General features: G+C 39.3%; 2 protein-coding genes across 2 annotated transcripts in view; both read left to right on the forward strand.

Annotated features, from left to right (window-relative positions):
- The window catches only part of LOC129217750 (hepatocyte growth factor receptor-like), a 144,102-nt gene that overhangs the window by 85,406 nt on the left and 40,739 nt on the right, over positions 1 to 17,957 (forward strand). Inside the window, exons 12-15 of the mRNA XM_054852090.1 lie at positions 2,584 to 2,778; positions 8,271 to 8,382; positions 11,479 to 11,745; positions 17,123 to 17,281. Coding sequence (XP_054708065.1) covers positions 2,584 to 2,778; positions 8,271 to 8,382; positions 11,479 to 11,745; positions 17,123 to 17,281 — 733 coding nt within the window. The remainder of the gene's footprint in view (positions 1 to 2,583; positions 2,779 to 8,270; positions 8,383 to 11,478; positions 11,746 to 17,122; positions 17,282 to 17,957) is intronic.
- LOC129217694 (uncharacterized) overlaps positions 1 to 17,957 on the forward strand; it is a 125,733-nt gene that overhangs the window by 3,555 nt on the left and 104,221 nt on the right. The gene's annotated exons all lie outside the window — the stretch shown is intronic.

Raw genomic sequence — 17,957 nt, forward strand, 5'->3', positions numbered from 1 at the left:
CCCTGAGACTGGTTTTCCGGAAAACCTTAGAATCCCCCTCACCTAAACCAAGTAGTTTGATTATACTCCAACCAATAAAAGCGGCCTGGAAAAAACCATTGCATTACTTTCGGAATACACCTTGTATAATCAACCATATACAAAACAATAAATTTTTGCCCAAAAATTGTATTTTGATCACATATTTAAAGAATTATTGTGTGAAACAACTTAGCAATCTAATATGATATTCACATTAAATGTGTTGGATATGCCTAATCAATGTTGATAGCCAAATTTCAGATATAAAAGCCATATTCTACAAAAAGTAAAAAGCTTAAACTGGTTATAAAAAAACAGCAAACATCTTCTCCAATTATGACATTGAAAAGAAAGTGTTTGTTTCACGATATGTTTCTTTCATAATTTTACCAAGTCTTTCAATAAAAAATATTATAAACAGTGTAATACATATGTATGTATCAGTTTTACCAATTATTTCATGTTTAGATTTAAAAAAAAAATCCCACTCACTTTTTGCATTTTTTTTGTAAAATACCCAGTTTTTGGGTATTTACCCAGGCCTTTGGTAAATACCCGGGTAAATACCCAAAAAATATTTACCTACCCGCTGGAATATTTACCTACCCGCTTCACGTATCATATCAAAGATCTCCGATGCTGATTTTTGCAGACGAAAACAAACTTGATTCGCATAACTTTGTTCCAACGACGCCTCCTTGATACTAAATGCATTTTGGCAACTGGCTGCGTCTTGTAGGCGCCCGCCAACAGGCTTCAATTCAAACACGTGATACTCAGGAACATGAGTCTGTACGCGCCAATGATCAGTAGGTTTTGTTAATACAGGAAACAGACATTTTTCATGCCACAGAAATTAACATTCCAATGAGTAGTTTCGCGGCAGTAAAATTAGTCTTATTTCTATAGTAGGCACCCGCCAACAGTCTTCAATTCAATCACGTGATACTCACGAACTTGAGTCTGCACACGCCAACTATCTGTAGCTTTTGTTAACGCAAACAACAGATATTTTTTTAGTGGTTTCGCGGTAGTAAAACTAGTCTTATTACTTATTGAACAGCCTACGTAAATCGCCAGCTCAGTTATTCCATCCGAGGACTACAGTTTCGTGCTTTTTAGACCGGAATGGGAAGTAACTGGGGCTGATGAGTGCTAAAGAGCACGAAACCGCAGTCTTCGGATGGAATAACTGAACTGGCGGTGTATTTCATGTATTTCCGCCTTAGCCCAGGCTTAGGAGGTAACTTTACTGCAAGACACATTTGTGTCCCCATGTCTTGCCAACGCCTCCTTGATACTAAATGCCTATTGCATTTGCCTCAAAAAGTGAACTAAAATAAGGTAATATAATTCGGAAAACGAAGGTGTTGCTATGGCGATGGATTCAAACAATCCAAATTAAGGGGTCATACCTTTCAAGCAATTTTTTTAAATTTAAGTAAATTTTATATTTTTTTGAAACCATAACATGCATACTTGTATTCGTAATCACTAATTTATTTTCAAAATATTGCCTACTTTTTTTAAAAATTCAAAAAATTGAGGAAAATTTCAATTTTTTAAAATCCCTAAGACTTTTTTATTTTTGGACTCATTTAAAAAACGTTTTTGCTAAACAATCACTAGAATCATCTCTAACAATCTGTGCATTCATTTGCTTATGAGTTTATTAGAAAATTTTCTGTGATTAATTATGTAAAAAATCAAAGTTTTTTTTTTTTTTTTTTTTTTTTTAATTTGGTTTTTCAAGGTTTAACAATCTCTAAACATTAGAGTAATTTATAAAATGCTTATCCAATGCACAGTTTTGTCAAATAGGTTATCCCAATTGCAAAAAGTATGACTTTAAAGCTGTATCTTTAATAGAAAAAATCCACAGGGATTCTAATGACATGAAAACACACACACACACACAAAAAAAAAAAAAAAAAAAAAAAAAAAAAAAAAACCATTATCGAGAAAAAGCAATTTAAAGTTCTTCTTCCCATAAGAACACATAGGGAGCATGGCCTGAAACCACTCATAACTTTTTAAATATTTGAACTAAAGCAATGAAACTTTTCCCCTGTGTTCAGAATAGTTTTTAGTTTTGAAATAAGCAATAAAAATTTTTTTGATCATTTCATCATTTTTGAGGTACTCTAACCCCTTAAATTGTTGAAACATGGTTCATTTCTGAATTTAAATTTAGAAATTAATCAAGTGTTCATTTCTCCGCTATTAGTTCCAAATACCTCCGATAGACGGCAGTGATCTCCGAACAGTTTTGAGTTCGTTTTCGCTCTATGGCAAAAATGAGAAGGCGATAGGCATTTGGTATGACGGGGGCGTTGGCCATACTAACCGATGAAGAGGGCCCGATGAAGGTATCGGGGGGCTCTAGGCCAAACAATTTCATCGGAGGCTCCCAGAAGCCGAACCATACAATTTTGGTCACTGGCTAAACAATTTTTAACCATTTGGGGGCCCCTAAAAGAAGTGGGGGCCATGGCCTAGTTACCAGGCCCTGCCGATGAAACAGATAACCTGTTCCCGAGTGACGATGCGAAATGATTTCAGATTGCGTCCGGACCGCGCCCTGTGCCTGACGGGGCCCCTGAACGGCAGCTCCGGGGCCCCGGGCCCCGTCGAGATGCGCATCGACGACGCCGTCGTGGAGGTGGAGGCGTCCGGGCGTCGGGACCTGCACAAGGCGTTCCGCTACCTGCCGGACCCGGAGATCCGGGACATCGAGCGCCAAGTCACCACCATCAGGTAAGTTCGCTTTCATCTTTAGATTAATCTACGCAGCGGCGTAGCGAGAAATTTTCATCTGAGGAAGGGGGGCGGTCATATGAAATTTTTCGAAATTCAAGGCCAAAAATCGCCGAACCTACATGTTACATGTGTGACGTTTTTACAGATATACTTGCACTCGAACTCCGGAATTTTAAACTTGAGCTTTGATGTACGCGAATACAGGGATTTTACAGCGACTCATAATCAAGTAGATTAATTTATGCGGAGATATTTCGATAATTGGGAATCTGGCGATCTTTCTTCATTGGCGTCAACTTATGGCGCCAGCGCCTGCGCGAGAGGTATTTTTCTTTGCAAGTCCAAACAAAGAGATCGGAGACATCTATTCACATAGGGTTACTATAAATCAGCAGGGTTACCAAAATAAAATTATTTACTCCAAAAATGAGACGACCGCGCCAGATTCCAAATCATCGAAATATCCCCATCTATACAGTAGCGTAGCGAGAAATTTTCATCTGGGGATGGTCGGAGGGTTGGGTCATATGAAATTTTTCGAAACCCAAGGCCAAAAAGTGCCATTTTAGGCCCTTGCATGTGTATTCATTCATGTAATTTTGTTGCTTCATTGGGGGGGGGGGGGTACTTCATGGCTCCTATCCCCCCCCTTGGCTGCTTCACTGAATCTACATGTACGTGTGTCACATTTTTACAGACATACTTGCAATCGAATTCCGGAATTTTAAACTTCAGCTTTGGTGTACGCGAATACAGGGATTTTACAGATCGTCCCCTACGAGATCTCTATTTTCGCCACCGTTAGACCTAAATGCATACTTTTAATTGCAAAAATGGTCAAGTGCAAATGGTCAAAACCATTTTAGGTTTTTAAAAATGGTCAGAATTCAACCATTTTAGGTTTTGAGAACAAAACACATCTGAAACTGTTTGGGTGCCAAAAATAATGCCTAATAGAGGGGCCTAATGAAGCTTAAACGTTACTAATTTATTTCACAAGCAATGAAAAGTAGCATTTCAATTATTTACTTTCAAAAAAAAAATTAATGGGTTAAAAAAATTACCGGAATCGTTTACATTTTGTTCATAAAGTGTTTGAACGCAATGGGAAAGGATAATATTCTCGACGGTTAGGGGGGGGGGAGTCATGACCCCCAGACCCTTCTCTTGTATCCGCCACTGAGTCCTAGACGCATACTTCCAATTACAAAAATGGTGAAAATGAGCTGCAAAGTTTAGATATATAGAAACTTGGAAGCAAACGTGCTGATGTGTGCATCACATGCCTTCCTTTTACTCCAATTAATTGTCATCTTCTCATTATTGGCAGTTTTTATATGATTCAATAGTTTACTCTCTAAATATCGCCAACAGTGGCCAAAATTGCAACCAGATTTAAAAAAAAAAAAAAAATTAACAAAAATCGCCAAATTTGTCGCCAAGTTGGCGACAAAACTTGGCGACCAAAAGACTGGCGACATATCGCCAAGTGTCCGTTAAATTATAACACTACTTGAGTTTACATCGAAATTAACAATGATTTCCCTCCAAAAAGGGGCAAAAGACCCCCTTTGGAGCATACGAATGCAACCAAAAAGGAAGGTGCACAACGAGACCCCACTAGAAGTCTACGTACCAGATTTCAACTTTCTAGGACATTCCGTTCTTGAGTTATGCGACATATATACACACATACGCACATACATATAGGTACATACAGACGTCGCGAGAAAACTCGTTGTAATTAATTCGGGGATCGTCAAAATGGATATTTCGGGTGTTTGTACGTTCCTAGGCATATATCCACGTGTGGTCGGGTTGAAAAGAAAACTCAACATTCATTTGTAGGTGAGCAAAATGGAAATGAAGGCCGATTTTTGGGTGAAATTTTTTTCGCGAATACAATACTTCCTTACTTAAAATACTTAAAAGTATTTTAACTTTTTGTAGTAACTTACTACAAAAACCAATACTTCCTTTTTTGTAAAAGGAAGTAAAAAGAAAAGGGTGGAGAAATCCGAAATCTACCTTTTCATACGGACCTTAGATCCTACAACTTATATTTAGGGAAATAACCTCCGTTGCAATATAATTCCAACACGAAACGTGTGACAAAGTACGACCTATATTTACCAAGGCATATGAAACGCAGCGTTTTGTGACCCACACCACTTTGTACTCGCAGTCGATGACACATTTTGGGGGGAAATAGATTGGCTAACAAGGGTGTAAAATTGTATGCGTGCATTGTGTTTTTTTGAGCAATCACGATTGCTTATTGCTTTCATTTGACTGTTTTTGATGTCCTATCATTTTATTTTCCCACCGCCACCCTCTGCACCATCATCGTCGACCGGCTCCTCACGATGCTGCTCCTCTAGCGAAAGCCGTCTCCAGGTTGCATCCATGTCCTACACACACGCGCATACACACACAACTACACACACGCGCACACATACACACACACACAAACACATACACACACATACATCTACACACACATATACCTACATACACATACACACACGCATACATACAGACACCTACGCATACACAAAAACATACACACACATGCACACAACTACCCACACATTCATGCCTGCACACAGACACAAACACACATGCCTACACACACATACGCATGCCTCCCCACACACACATACACATACCCCCCCTCCCACACTTATGCCAGCACACAGACACAAACACAGATACCCCATACACACAAACACCCCCCCATACACACAAACCCCCCCCCCACACACAAACACACATGCCTACATACACACACTCGTGATTGCGAAAAACATAATTTGAATTCAAGATGTCAAAATTCAAATTAATTTTTTTTTTTGAGCAATCACGATTGCTTATTGCTTTCATTTGACTGTTTTGGCGTCCTATCATTTTATTTTCCCGCCGCCACCCTCTGCCAGCACCACCGTCGCGTCGACCGGCCTCACGATGCTGCTCCTATAGCGAAAGCCGTCTCCAGGTTGCTCCATCCTACACTCATACGCATACATACACACACCTGAACACACGCACACTCATGCCTGCATACAGACACAAACACACATGCACACACCTACACACATACAAATTCCTATACACACACATATACCCACACACTCATACCTGGACACAGACACAAACACATATGCCTACACACACACACACTCGTGATTGCGAAAAACATAATTTTAATTCAAGATGTCAAAATTCAAATTAATTGTTTTAAACTGTGCGAGCTTTTGTAGTTTGCTTTTTGTATCCTACTTTTACATCTGCATTTATTTTTCAACTTCATTGAAAAATATAGGTATTTTGTGTCTTTGTAACAATTCTTCTGAGAGGGAGTTCCGTTCCGATCCCATCTGCGCGGTCCCATAAAACTGTGAGGTCCAATTTCTCCTCGTGTTCTGGTCGGAAATGTTTCCAATTTTTTCCACTCGAGTTATTTTTCGATGGAGATTATTTCCCTCAATATAAGTTAGGAGACCGAGATGACCGGACCGTATAAAAAGATTTAGTATTTTCCGGCACGATGCGAAAACGGGAACAATACCAATCATACATGGGGCATTCCACGATATTTTTGACATTTATGTAGAGTCCGTAACGTGACCTTTTTTGCCATAACTTTTTAATTTACCGTTTGATTAGCATATTATTTCATTTTGAGCTTTTCCTACCAACACACCAGCTCAAATTAAAATAATTTGCAAATCAAACGGTAAATTAAAAAGTTATGGCAAAAAAAGGTCAAGTTACGGACTCTACATAAATGTCAAAAATACCGTGGAATGCCCCACATACAACCTCTGACAATTAAGTTCGGTGAATAGTCCTATAACATTGACGGAGATGAAACAGTCAGCTGGGCCTGGAAACTTTGCGAGAAGTCTTCTTTTGGGATGGAGTTTGCATGATGTCTGGAGTATCGTCAAATATCTTTCCGATTCAAAGTCGTGGGAATAGGAAGAAGTCTGGAAGGTTGAGATCTTCTGAGTATGTATAACAAAACTTTACTGTCTGACAATCGATTACATGGAAAGGCTAATATCCGGTTCATAGGCGGAAATGGACGTATCTATTAGTTTATAGGAGTGTTAATTGGTTTGTTTCAGATGTCCACTTTTGCATCTCTATTACTTAGCCTTAGTTTTATAAAAATGAAAATTGGCTCACAGCAACATTTTTTAAATCTAAAGTACATTCGATCTATATCATCGCGGCAAAAGTTAATCGATTTATTTATTCACAACAAAATTTTGAGTTTACCATTTTGCTTTTACGTTCCTGAACGAAATGAAAATATTTTATTTTCTTTTTGTTGTTTCCATGGTAACTACTTTTGTTTCCCCTTATTTTATTTCTGAGAATGCAATAAATGAGTAAGGTGCCCTAGTGACATTATAAAACGCGTGCATCAAAATCCCATCGTTATCATCCCCTGTTAGATTCATTCAGATGGAATCGTCTTTACTTGGCAGGTTGCCAAATTACATACAATCCGTGGTCAAACAGTAGTCACCTGGGCATGGGAAACTTTGCAAGAAGTCTTCTTTTGGGATGGAGTTCGCCGGATGTCAGGAATATCGTCAAATATCTTTCCGATTCAAAGTCGTGGGAATAGGAAGAAGTCTGGAAGATTGAGATCTGCTGAGTATGTATAACGAAACTTTAAATGGATCTGATTTTCCTGTTCTCAGTGAAGAACCAACGCACTAAACAAGCACTTTGCAAAACACAAGCGACTCTCCATTGCCGCTGCGCAGAGTTTTGCCTCGCCATTTTGTTGCCCTGACCTTTAATGTCAGAGGTTGTACAATCAAACAGAGGTTTAATCGATAATTTAAGGCGTTAGAAAACTTCGTTGCCGATTTCCATGATGGAAATGTGATCCACGAACTAAAGGGTGTCCCAAAATTAACGCAAGATTTGAATTTGGCACCATTTTTGCTGTGAATTGTCTGCAGCCACGGAAAAAGAACCATTTGACAGTTTAGGGTTAGTAAAAATGGAGCGTTATGCTACTATACAGCCAGCGAAACAATTCAATCACTGCATGAGGCATTTCCTGTTCGTGTACTCTCTCGTTTCGGTGATACGAATTGTACCCTAGATCGTGTGATTTTACATCATTATGGGGTTATTTGAAGTCAAACGTCTACGTCAGCAATCCCACAACCACCCGCGCATTACCTCATTGCGATATCGAGCGCCAATAACTGTAAACTGCTGGACCCGCCCAAACTTCTTTATTTTTCAAATAATTGTTCGATAATGAAAACGCATTGTCGAATCGAAAACGCTCCATTTGTAATAACCCTAGACCCTCAGCTGCCAAATTGTCCTTTTTTTCAAGATTGCCCACAATTTATTGCAAAAATGGCGGCAAATTCAAATCTTGGGTTAATTTTGGGACACCCTTTACAATGGGCACGTCTGGCCCAATTGACATTGATGTCTGTTTTTTCTTACAGCGGCTCCAGGAACTTGACTGTGTTGGGGTCCCACTTGGACAGCGTGGCTCAGCCCCGGATGGTGGTCATTGTGGCGTCGCCCCTCACGGGGGAGAAACTCGAATTTCGGACCGTAAGTCTCTCTCTCTCCTTCTTAACGTTAGCACCAGGTCTCCCTTTTCAACTATACGTTTAAAAGCAAATCCTTACCGATGACACTTGAAATATGTTCCAACTTCGGTACAAATGGATCCTATTCACGGTTTGTTGAGAATATTGTTACAAATTCTGTAAATAGTAATTATTGTAGTAACGTAACCTGTAAATAGTTTCCCGTAATGAATATACAGCCCCTGTACATTCGGCTGAAGTATACGATCCCCTCTATTTTTCTTTCATTGATAAAATTTGTGAATGAAATCAGATAACGGTCTACGAATTTCGAGAAGGATTTCGAATGTCGTGGAAACTTTTCGATGTTTATAAAAGCGTCCCGCGTGATAAAAAGTTTAGTTTCGATTGAGAATTTGTGCTGAGAGTGTATTAGCTCTGTATATTGCGAGGCATTTCGCTGTGTTGTTTTCGTATTTGGAAGTAAATACGTGAGTAACCGTCGAGTTTACCGTGTTGAGTGATATTTGTTTAATTGCTGATGATTCATTTAGTAGTTGTTGACGCTCTTTCCTGTACATAGTGTAAATAAATCTCCCGTATTCTTAATCAAGAACTGTGTCGTCCTTTCAAGAAAGTTGGAAGTCGCACCGGATCCGTTACAATATTAAATGGTTATCATGCCGTGGATCGAAAACACATTTATTAATGTTGAAGAAAGTATCTACATAAACAATGACAAAATATGTAATACTTAATAACCGAAGCAGAGTAAGCACATAGACTCTTTATAGTTTAGTCCAGGATTAGTAAGTTAACCAATTAATATGCATGTAATGTAAACCAACCAACGAAAAATAAGTTAATCCTTTTCTTTTGTCTATATTTTACTTAAGAAAATTTGGGACCTCGGAGAGAAATAGCATAACGTCCAAGTTTGCTTTAACCAATTAAAGTGCGATTATAGATATTTCAACACGGTTTGGCAACGGTCCCATCAGCTGTCCGTCTGCGGGTATTTTGACCAACTACGCAGTGTTAGTAGTACTAAAAAAAACTCGTTTTATTTAAGGACTAGTGGTACCCGCACGGCTTTGCCCGTAATAGAAAAATTGAAAGGTTTTTTGGTTCGCCTGTATATTTACATATAATGTATGGTGAATTTTCTCGCCCATCGGCTTGGTTACGGTTTCACGTAATGATAATTTCGTTTTTTTCTCGTCCATCTTATGATAATTTTGTTCTTAAAATTGGAATAGAAAAAGAACCACATCGAATTTTCGAAAAGTCGCTTCGAGGTGCACACCCCCATGCTACAAACCAACTTTGTGCCAAATTTCATGAAAATCGGCCGAGCGGTCTTGGCGCTATGCGCGTCACGGAGATCCTGACAGACAGAGATCCGGACAGACTTTCAGCTTTATTATTAGTAAAGATAAAGATTACAGGACTTCATACGCATCATGAACATGCATAGGGCTTATACAGACTTACGACTGCATGAAAAATGCCTACAAAAGCGAAAAGTAAAAAGAGAATTCGAGTTTTCACCATGTTTCTGATGAGGAACCGAAGAGGCTTAAACCCATGAAAATACGATAATAAACAGAGTATTTCGTATTAAATGAATCGTTCATCATTCTTTTGCAACGTTTCTTAGTTAAAAACTTAAAAAAAACTCTCATTTTTAAATAGAAAGAAGAGTTTACAAGCCGCACAAAAGCAAGTGTTATTATACGCTGTAGCACCGGATTTTCGTCTACTACAGTTCCCACAATGCACTACACTGACGTTTTTGACCCGCAGTGACGTCAGGTGAATAGGCTCCATTGTTTTAACCTACATGCCAGGCAGCAGATTTTTTTTTTCCAGTAATCTGCGACGGAGATCAAAAAACCTAAATGCAGGCTGCCAGGTAGATCAGCACTAGATGATCGGCAAAAAGGGATGCTTGAAAATAAAATTCTAAATTTTAAAAATGACGAGGAAAACGAAGGCTAAAAAGCTTCAAAATAAAATAGAAAACTGAGGCACAGCAGTGGGCTGCAAGTTGTGGGGGCAAATGCTTTTGACCTCTTTTGACGACTGAATGCTTCTGAGCAATGAGAAATCCTCCATAGGTTCAGGCACTTTTTTTTTTTAAATTTTTCTACTTCTTTTTGAGCTTTGGCTCAGAGAAATGGACTCTGAGTGCCCAAGATATAGAAGCAGAATCCAGCAGCACTGAGATCACTAAAGGGCTGCACGCTCATGGACAAAATAAAACGTTACGTTAATTTCAGTCCTTTTCCGCGTCGAAAACTCGTGCTGCCATCTGGTGGTAGAACAACAAGTTAACTTCTATTTTATTATAGTTGATTGCAAATTTGTATTTCCGTGAAAATACTTTTCAAATAAACATTTACAAACGTGATCCGGATTCACCAGAAATCTGGTTAAGTGGGGGCCGGGTAAACGAGGTTCTACTGTAGGACAAGACAATAACCAGACTTTCGTTTCGAGGAGGAACACATTTGTTGAGAAATCTTCCTGATGAACAATAAGCATCAGCTTTACTAATAATAAAGCTGAAAGTCTCTCTGTCCGGAGGATGTCTGGATGTCTGTAGGATGTCTGTGATGCGCATAGCGCCTAAACCGTTCGGCCGATTTTCATGAAATTCGGCACAAAGTTAGTATGTAGCATGGGGGTGTGCACCTAGAAGCGATGTTTCGAAAATTCGATGTGGTTCTTTTTCTATTCCAATTTTAAGAAAAAAAAATTATCATAAGACGGACGAGTCAATGACGAAATTATCATAACGTGGAACCGTAACATGGGCACGAGCCAATCGGCGAGATACGAAATGATCATAAAGTGGAACCGTAAGATGGGTACAAGCCGACTGGCGAGAAAATTCGCCACACATTATTTGTAAATATACAGGCGAACCAGAAGACCATTTGATTTTTTTCTATTACGGGCAAAGCCGTGCGGGTATCACTAGTTTAGAATAATTCTGAAAAGTTTCGGAGGGGGTGTGAAACCCTGTATAAACCTTCCCCGTGTATGCGGCCCTGCTGTAGGTATGTGTGAGGGTCGCGCAAAGATATGTGACTAATAGTCTCTCTCTCTCTAGCCCTGCCGAGCGGACCCGTCCGGCGAGCGCATGCGCTGTGCCACGCCGGCCCTGTCCGGGGCCGGGGCCCTGCGGGCCCCCACGGACCGCGCGCCCCTCGTGTCCCACGTGGCCTTCGAGATGGACGGGGCGCCGGGGCCCCGGGAGCTGCCCCTGCGGCGGCCCCTGCTCTCGCAGCTGCTCTACTACCCGGACCCGGAGTTCCCGCCCTTCCCGGACAACGAGACCCTGCAGGTCCGGGAGGACCAGACCTTCCTCACGCTCAAGGTGAGTCCAGACGATTTCCTGATGTCGTGTACGAGGGGGGATCTAAAAGTAAGGTAACAAGTAGTGATGTGCCGGATCGTTAAAAAAGTAGATCCGCGGATACGGATCCGGATCATTAGTGGCAAGATCCGTGGATACGGATCTCAAAACTTTTTTGCCCAATCCAACTATCCAAGCTTAAAATTTATCACGGAAGGTATTCCCGTCATAATAATAACACTGTTTCTTCAAAAAATGTAATCTACGGCAAAAATATAATAAAGACTATGATTTACTCTTTGAAGAAATCTGCGTTAAAATTGAGGGAGAGTTGGAAGGAACGGGTCAGCGCTGCATTAATGCTTAAACAGAATGTGAAAAATTATTTCTATCTTGCTCGGTAGATATAGGATACAGAAGCAAGAATGTTAAGCTGCTACTGGATAGGCTAGCAATAATTTTTCGCGTTTTATTTCAGCATAAATGCAGCGCTGAACCATTCCAGCCAGATTACTCCGACCGACGGAATAACTGAGCTGGGAACACCTTGACAAACAGTAAATAGAGAATTTTGTCTCACTTTTTTGAAGGATGCGGAGAAAAACCAAAATGAAGAATTAACAGAAACCTCAAATCAATAACAAAAACTAATATTAAACTAAAAATTAGAAAAAAAAAAAAACATGTCTCAGAAGGCCGTTGGCATTGAAATGATACCTTATAATTTAAATAGGGTATAAAACCTAATTTAAACGGAATTTAAGTCTTTTATTCAAATATTTAAGAATGTTTAGAATAGAAAAGATCCGGTTAAGACCCGTCAAAAAAGTTATGGATACGGATACAGATCTTTATTTTTCCTCGGATATCCGTGGATACGGATACGGATATCCGGAACATCACTAGTAACAAGCCCATGCAGCGTAAACATTTATTCACACTGATAAAAATGAAGTTTTCACAAATAAGTATATTCATGCTTTTAAATTTTCTTGAAAACTTTTGTTTCAAATATCAGTACTAGTGATGTTCCGGATATCCGTACCCGTATCTGTATCCGTTACTTTTTTGACGGATCTTAAACGGATCTTTTCTATTCTAAAAATTCTTAAATATTTGAATAAAAGACTCTTAAATTCCGTTTAAATTAGGTTATATTCCCTATTATAATTTAAATAGGGAATCATAAGGTATCATTTCAGAAACGAACGGCCTTCTGAGACACGTTTTTTTTTTTTTTTTAATTTTTAGTTTAATATTAGTTTTTGTTATTGATATGGGGTTTCTGTTTTTCTTCATTTTGGTTTTTTCCGGCATCCTTCAAAAAAAAAAAAAGAGAGACAAAAGTATCTATTTACTGTTTGTCAAGGTGTTCCCGGCTGTGTTATTTCGTCGGTCGGAGTCATTTGGGTGGAATGGGCCAGCGCTGCATTTATGCTGAAATAAAATGCGAAAAATTATTTCCAGTAGCAGCTTTACATTCTTGCTCCTGTATCCTGAGCAAGATTGAAATAATTTTTCACATTCTATTTAAGCATTAATGCTGCGCTGACCCGTTCCTTCCAACTCTCCATCAATTTTAACCGAGATTTCTTCAAAGAGTAAATCAAAGTCTTTATTATATTTTCGCCGTAGATGGCATTTTTTGAAGAAACAGTGTTATTATAGTGACGGGAATACCTTCCGTAATAAATTTTACACTTGGATAGTTGAATTGATCAAAAACGTTTTGAGATCCGTATCCGCGGATCTACTTTTTTAATGATCCGGCACATCACTAATCAGTACCAGGGTTGCCAGACGTCCCGGATTTCAATGGACAGTCCCGTGTTTTGAAAAATTGTCGTCCGGGGAACCATACGGGACGGCTAAAGTCTCGTATTCTAGCTGATAACAATATAGTACCTGGACGACCGAGGCTCGCTCCGCTTTAAAAGAATTATTTTTTGTCAGCTTGTTTTTTTTTTTTCTAAGGTTCGATACTTTTTCAAATATACTCGAAAAGCATCACGTTAACGAAATATTAAGGCTCTCGCCAGTCGTTGGATATGCTTCCGACCTTCTTATAACATTAAAGTACCAAACAAAGAAGATTCTGAATGCAATTAAATCAACAATTTTCCTGTGGTTTATCAAAAGAGTTGCGGGCGTAAACAACTTAGTATTATACATTTGTACTTAGGTTGAGGGTTCGGCTTTGTATTAGAAGCGATGCTGAAATTCTAGTACGCTCTTCTGAGGTTAAAAATTTGGTCCTGAAAAAGGACAGACGATTCAGACACCGAATCCATTAATAATTAAGACGCAAAATTCAATCTTTACCGAGGCCTAAAAACTAAATCAGATATATAACTTTGTGATTTCTAATTTTTATCTGTTGCCATCTCATATTTATTACCAAACTTAAATCGTTCGTTTTGAAGTCCGCGCGCAAGCGCAGTTGAAATGGCAAATTTGTGATAACCGGGATTTAACGTCAAATCATCTGTCTGATGTGTCAGTTCAGTTTTTTTTTTCAAGGCTTAACTTAATTAAACTTTATATTAAAAAACTGTTTTCTGTAAAAAATCGCGTTTTTACAGAAAAAAACACTGATGTAGATGAACTTGGAATGCAAAACTACAATTAAATCCAAATCGTTAGAGCCGTTTCCGAGATAAGAAATATATATATACCCACAAGAATTGCTCGTTTAAAGATATAAGATTACAGAACGAGACATTATTTTAAGGGGATAAAATTAAGTAAAACGAAAAATGTGAAATAAGGAGCAATAAGAAAATCATGTGGCAGCAAACGCAAAAATTATTTTCCTTCTGATTTCGTTAAAATGTTTTTGTTTTGGCGGCAGAACCGAATGGGTTCTTCTTCTTTACTCATTAACTAATGTAGGAAATATATCTCTGCGCATGCGTCGTCAAACGCAATGAAAACGATTTTTATACTTTGATAGGCGATGTTTGGGAGGTTTAATGATGGGGCCGTGGTAGCCCGATCGGTAGAGTGTCGGATTCGGGGCCGAAGGGTCCTGAGTTCGAACCTCGATGGTCGAAGACCCACCGTCGTCATTAAAGGGGACTGGGCGACGTTAAATAGGCTCGTGGTCTCAATGTCCTCCGAGTGAAACGATACCTCTGGGGGTGCTAGCACCAGGTAGCTATTAGCTCCTGGTCTAGTTCTAAATTCTCATTAACTGTTCGATCCGGTGATGGTGCTGCCATCTAACGGTATAAAAAATAATGGAGGCAAGGCACTTAGTATGCAGTCCTCGACATAAATACAGTTGTAGTCAGTTGTGACTCTGAATAGGAATAGGAATAGGTTTAATGATTTGTTGCGATTGAATTTTTCAGATTTATCATGAATAGACGTCTCCAAAATACACCCCCCCCCCCCGTTTTCACTCTTAGAAGTCTGTCCCGTATTTACTGTTCCTAGTTCTGGCAACCCTAATCAGTACCCATGTTTTCAAATAGTGTGCTGAATCTTTTCATACTCAAAAATGAGTACATGACACGGTTAACACTCAATTTTGAAGTTATTACGTATTTAAAAATGAGCACAAATCCCTCAAAAATGAGTACATAACACGGTTAATACTCAATTTTGAAATTATTACATATTTAAAAATGAGCACAAATCCCTCAAAAATAAGTACATAACACGGTTAACACTCAATTTTGAAGTTATTACGTATTTAAAAAGGAGCACAAATCCCTCAAAAATGAGTACATAACACGGTTAATACTCAATTTTGAAATTATTACATATTTAAAAATGAGCACAAATCCCTCAAAAATGAGTACATGACACGGTTAACACTCAATTTTGAAGTTATTACGTATTTAAAAAGGAGCACAAATCCCTCAAAAATAAGTACATAACACGGTTAATACTCAATTTTGAAGTTATTACGTATTTTAAAAGAAGCACAAATCCCTCAAAAATGAGTACATAACACGGTTAATACTCGATTTTTAAATTATTACATATTTAAAAATGAGCACAAATCCCTCAAAAATGAGTACATAACACGGTTAATACTCAATTTTGAAATTATTACATATTTAAAAACGAGCACAAATCCCTCAAAAATGAGCACATGTTGATTTGAGTATTTGAATGTTTCAAATTTGAAGACCACATAGTCGGAGCCATTTTGACTCTGCTATTATGTTCAATTTTGAGTGCTTTTTCGTCATTTTTGAAATTGTTGCTTTTAGAGTGCAGGAATCGGGAAAATATTTTCAATGTAAGGAGGCAAAAGTACAGACTGCTTCTGTACTTAGTCACCATACCTATCGAGGTATTTGTTCCAACAGCACACCAAGCCGGCTGCGAAGAAAGTATCGTCGCGGCAAACGGCTCTGAAATGCAATGAACGTCGCAAGTGTTTCTTTAAAGATCCGAATAGATGGAAATCACTTGGTGCGAGGTCGGGACTGTACGAAGGGCGGTTCAACACCGAAAACACTGTGACCATTCGCGCGTTGCTGTGGCCGCGTGCGATCGGGCATTGTCGTGCAACAACGAATCTCCCGTCGTGAGCAGTCCTGGCGAATTACCTCTCATGCAACTGCCGATCATTGTGCCTATCGTGGCACAATGATGGGCAATGACCATCAACGCAGCCATCTTCTATGTCGTCCTGTTATAGAGGACACCCAGCTCCGTCTACCGGCACCGTTTGAAAGATCGTCTTCGTTATCTTCAGCGTGATTTTTATTCATGCCGATATACCCGTCAGTGCGCTTGTCACCTTACGTTTTGAAAACACCCTTGAACAATAAGTAGCGGGAAAGGCGCTGTTAATATATATGATCCGGGCTTAAAATGATGTAGTCTATGTTAAAATGTGTGCGTTGTCATACGGAAAACATCGTGCGAAATATATATGCAGACAGAAATTCACAGACCAATAAATGCAGACAAGAGAATTGTGACTTACCGAACTTCTTTAATTTAATACACACTTGATAATCTACAACGTATCGTAATCAGTTGTGCACACTCAACTAAAAGAGCCAAAAAAAAAAAAAAAAAAAATCATACTGTTATGAACAAGTTCACGTGAGTAGGAAAGTTCATGAATCGCGATTTCGCTGCACGTGGTACCTCGTTGAACATAGTTCGAAATTTTTGTGCTACACGTAGGAATTTTCTGGAAATTCGAACGTTCCTTTTAGCTAATAGAACAACCGAGCTCAGCCTAGCGTCTTTTCCTTTTCACTTAGCAGGGCGGTCATTCCAAGCTCGTCAGCTTGCGAGATCGAGATTCTCGCTCACGTGATTGGTTGTGATATAGAAATGTCGCAAAGTAGTATTCTAATCTACTCGAACGGCTAAATTCGAGTGAAGTATTCGTTTCTTTCACACACTCTCTCCTTCTCTCTTCCAGGGCCGACACCTGGACTTGGTTCACCTGCCGGACGACATCCGGGTCCTGCTGGACGGGGGAGTGACCACCTGCAACGTGTCTTCTCTGTCCGGGGAGGAACTCGTCTGCATCCTGCCCCCCGCCCTCCGCCCCCGCAACGGATCTTCCGTCTCCGTCGAGGTAGGTAGTACTCCTCCGCCCCCTTCTCCTCTCACTGTACCACGTGTGGCATCTAAGGTCCGACTCACTTAAAGTGTGGCATCTAAGGTCCGACTCACTTAAAGTGTGGCATCTAAGGTCCGACTCACTTAAAGTGGGGCCCAGGGCCCGCAATGCTTTGGAGGCCCCTCTCTCTATTCTGTCACTTTAAGTCAACGCAAAATAACGTTAAAATAATATATAACATTTACATAAAAGAGGATTTTTTATTATTTACACGAAACTACATGTTTTTTTAATGCTATGCATAAACTTTTTAAAAAATCGCGGACCCTTAGAAGATGAGGCCCCAGGCCGAGGCCTAGTAGGCCTGTGCCTTAATCAGGCCCTGGTGGCATCTGCCAATCGTCCGTGCGGTAGTCCGTTACATGTCTAAACATGTAATGCAGTATTAATTTAATAATCTTTAAAATAAAAAAATATTAATTAATAAAAATTTGTCGTTCACGATAAAAAGTCGGAAATAATTGTTAAAAGTCTCGTTTAAGTCGAAAGCCTCTTGCAGATTCGGAACTTCTTACAGATTGTCTGGAAATTTCGCGCGTGCGAATTTGTAATATTATCGAAATACTCGTAAGGTTAAAAAGGAAAAACCTCGGTCGCACACCACAGGTAACTGATGCATTTATAGTTTAAC

This window comes from Uloborus diversus, chromosome 2, assembly GCF_026930045.1.
Source record: "Uloborus diversus isolate 005 chromosome 2, Udiv.v.3.1, whole genome shotgun sequence".
NCBI lineage: Eukaryota > Metazoa > Arthropoda > Arachnida > Araneae > Uloboridae > Uloborus > Uloborus diversus.